At 56.6% G+C, this 869-nt stretch overlaps 1 protein-coding gene across 1 annotated transcript; it reads right to left on the bottom strand.

The window, feature by feature from the left end:
• Positions 1 to 272: 272 nt before the first annotated feature.
• Positions 273 to 857, bottom strand: H310_15329 (hypothetical protein; the record flags this gene model as incomplete). Its single annotated transcript, XM_008883314.1, has 1 exon — positions 273 to 857. One exon carries the CDS (start codon positions 855 to 857, stop codon positions 273 to 275), a length of 585 nt encoding a protein of 194 aa, XP_008881536.1.
• Positions 858 to 869: the final 12 nt, after the last annotated feature.

The following is an 869-nucleotide window of genomic DNA, read 5'->3' as shown; positions in this document are numbered from 1 at the left end:
ACCTACCATTACTTGCTGGCGACCATGTCCAGCCCATCCATCATCGAATCAACACACACCCCACCCACCCACACACACACCCGTTGTCGATTCCACGTGGCGCGACAGTGGAGGTGAGCACTGGGTTCGACAGAGTCTCGTCATCGAGGTCAGCAGTAAGGAGTCGCGAGTCCCGTTGCCGCGCTTCCGTGTGAAAGACAACAGCGTGTCGTCGATTGAATAGTGAATGCATTAGATTACCACGACACGAGCACACGCACGGGATGTTTGGCTTAGATGGCCAAGGAGGTCAAGTTTTGGTGGTACGACACGTTGGTGAACGTGATGCGAGCGTAACTCGAGTCGGCAGGGCAGAAAGGAAACTTAATGTTGTCCCACGTGGGCTTGGGGGCCGGACCCGACGGCGGGTTGAACAGCGGGTCGGCCGAAATGTACGTGACGTACGCACCCAGCACGAGCGACACGATGACGGCAAAGTATGCCCAGATCTTCTCGACGACACCGATACGGTTGCCAAATTGCTTCAAGTAAAACACGATCGGCATGATCATGCATGACACAGCAATCGACGAGGCACCGGTAAAGTCCAACAAGTCGAGGAGGCGCTCTTCCCACGCGCACGCGATCGCGACGGTGGCGACGACAATGACAATGCGCAAGGCAGCGACCTTGGGGTACACACCGGGCAGGCGGTACGTAGCAGCGTCCCGATCATGCGCTTCAAGCGCCGCGATCGCGTTCTCGGCCAACGGCTCGGCGTCCTTTTCAGCGGGGGTGTCGGTTTTTTCGTAGCCAGCTTCCACTTCGGTTTCCAACGCAAAATTGTTCTTGTGCAAGCCAAAAATGACGCGTTCCATGATGTAAAACCC

This window comes from Aphanomyces invadans (genome assembly GCF_000520115.1).
Source record: "Aphanomyces invadans strain NJM9701 unplaced genomic scaffold supercont1.349, whole genome shotgun sequence".
Lineage (NCBI taxonomy): Eukaryota > Oomycota > Saprolegniomycetes > Saprolegniales > Verrucalvaceae > Aphanomyces > Aphanomyces invadans.
Note: the sequence above shows the minus strand (reverse complement) of the source record. Positions and strands in the feature narration are given on the sequence as shown.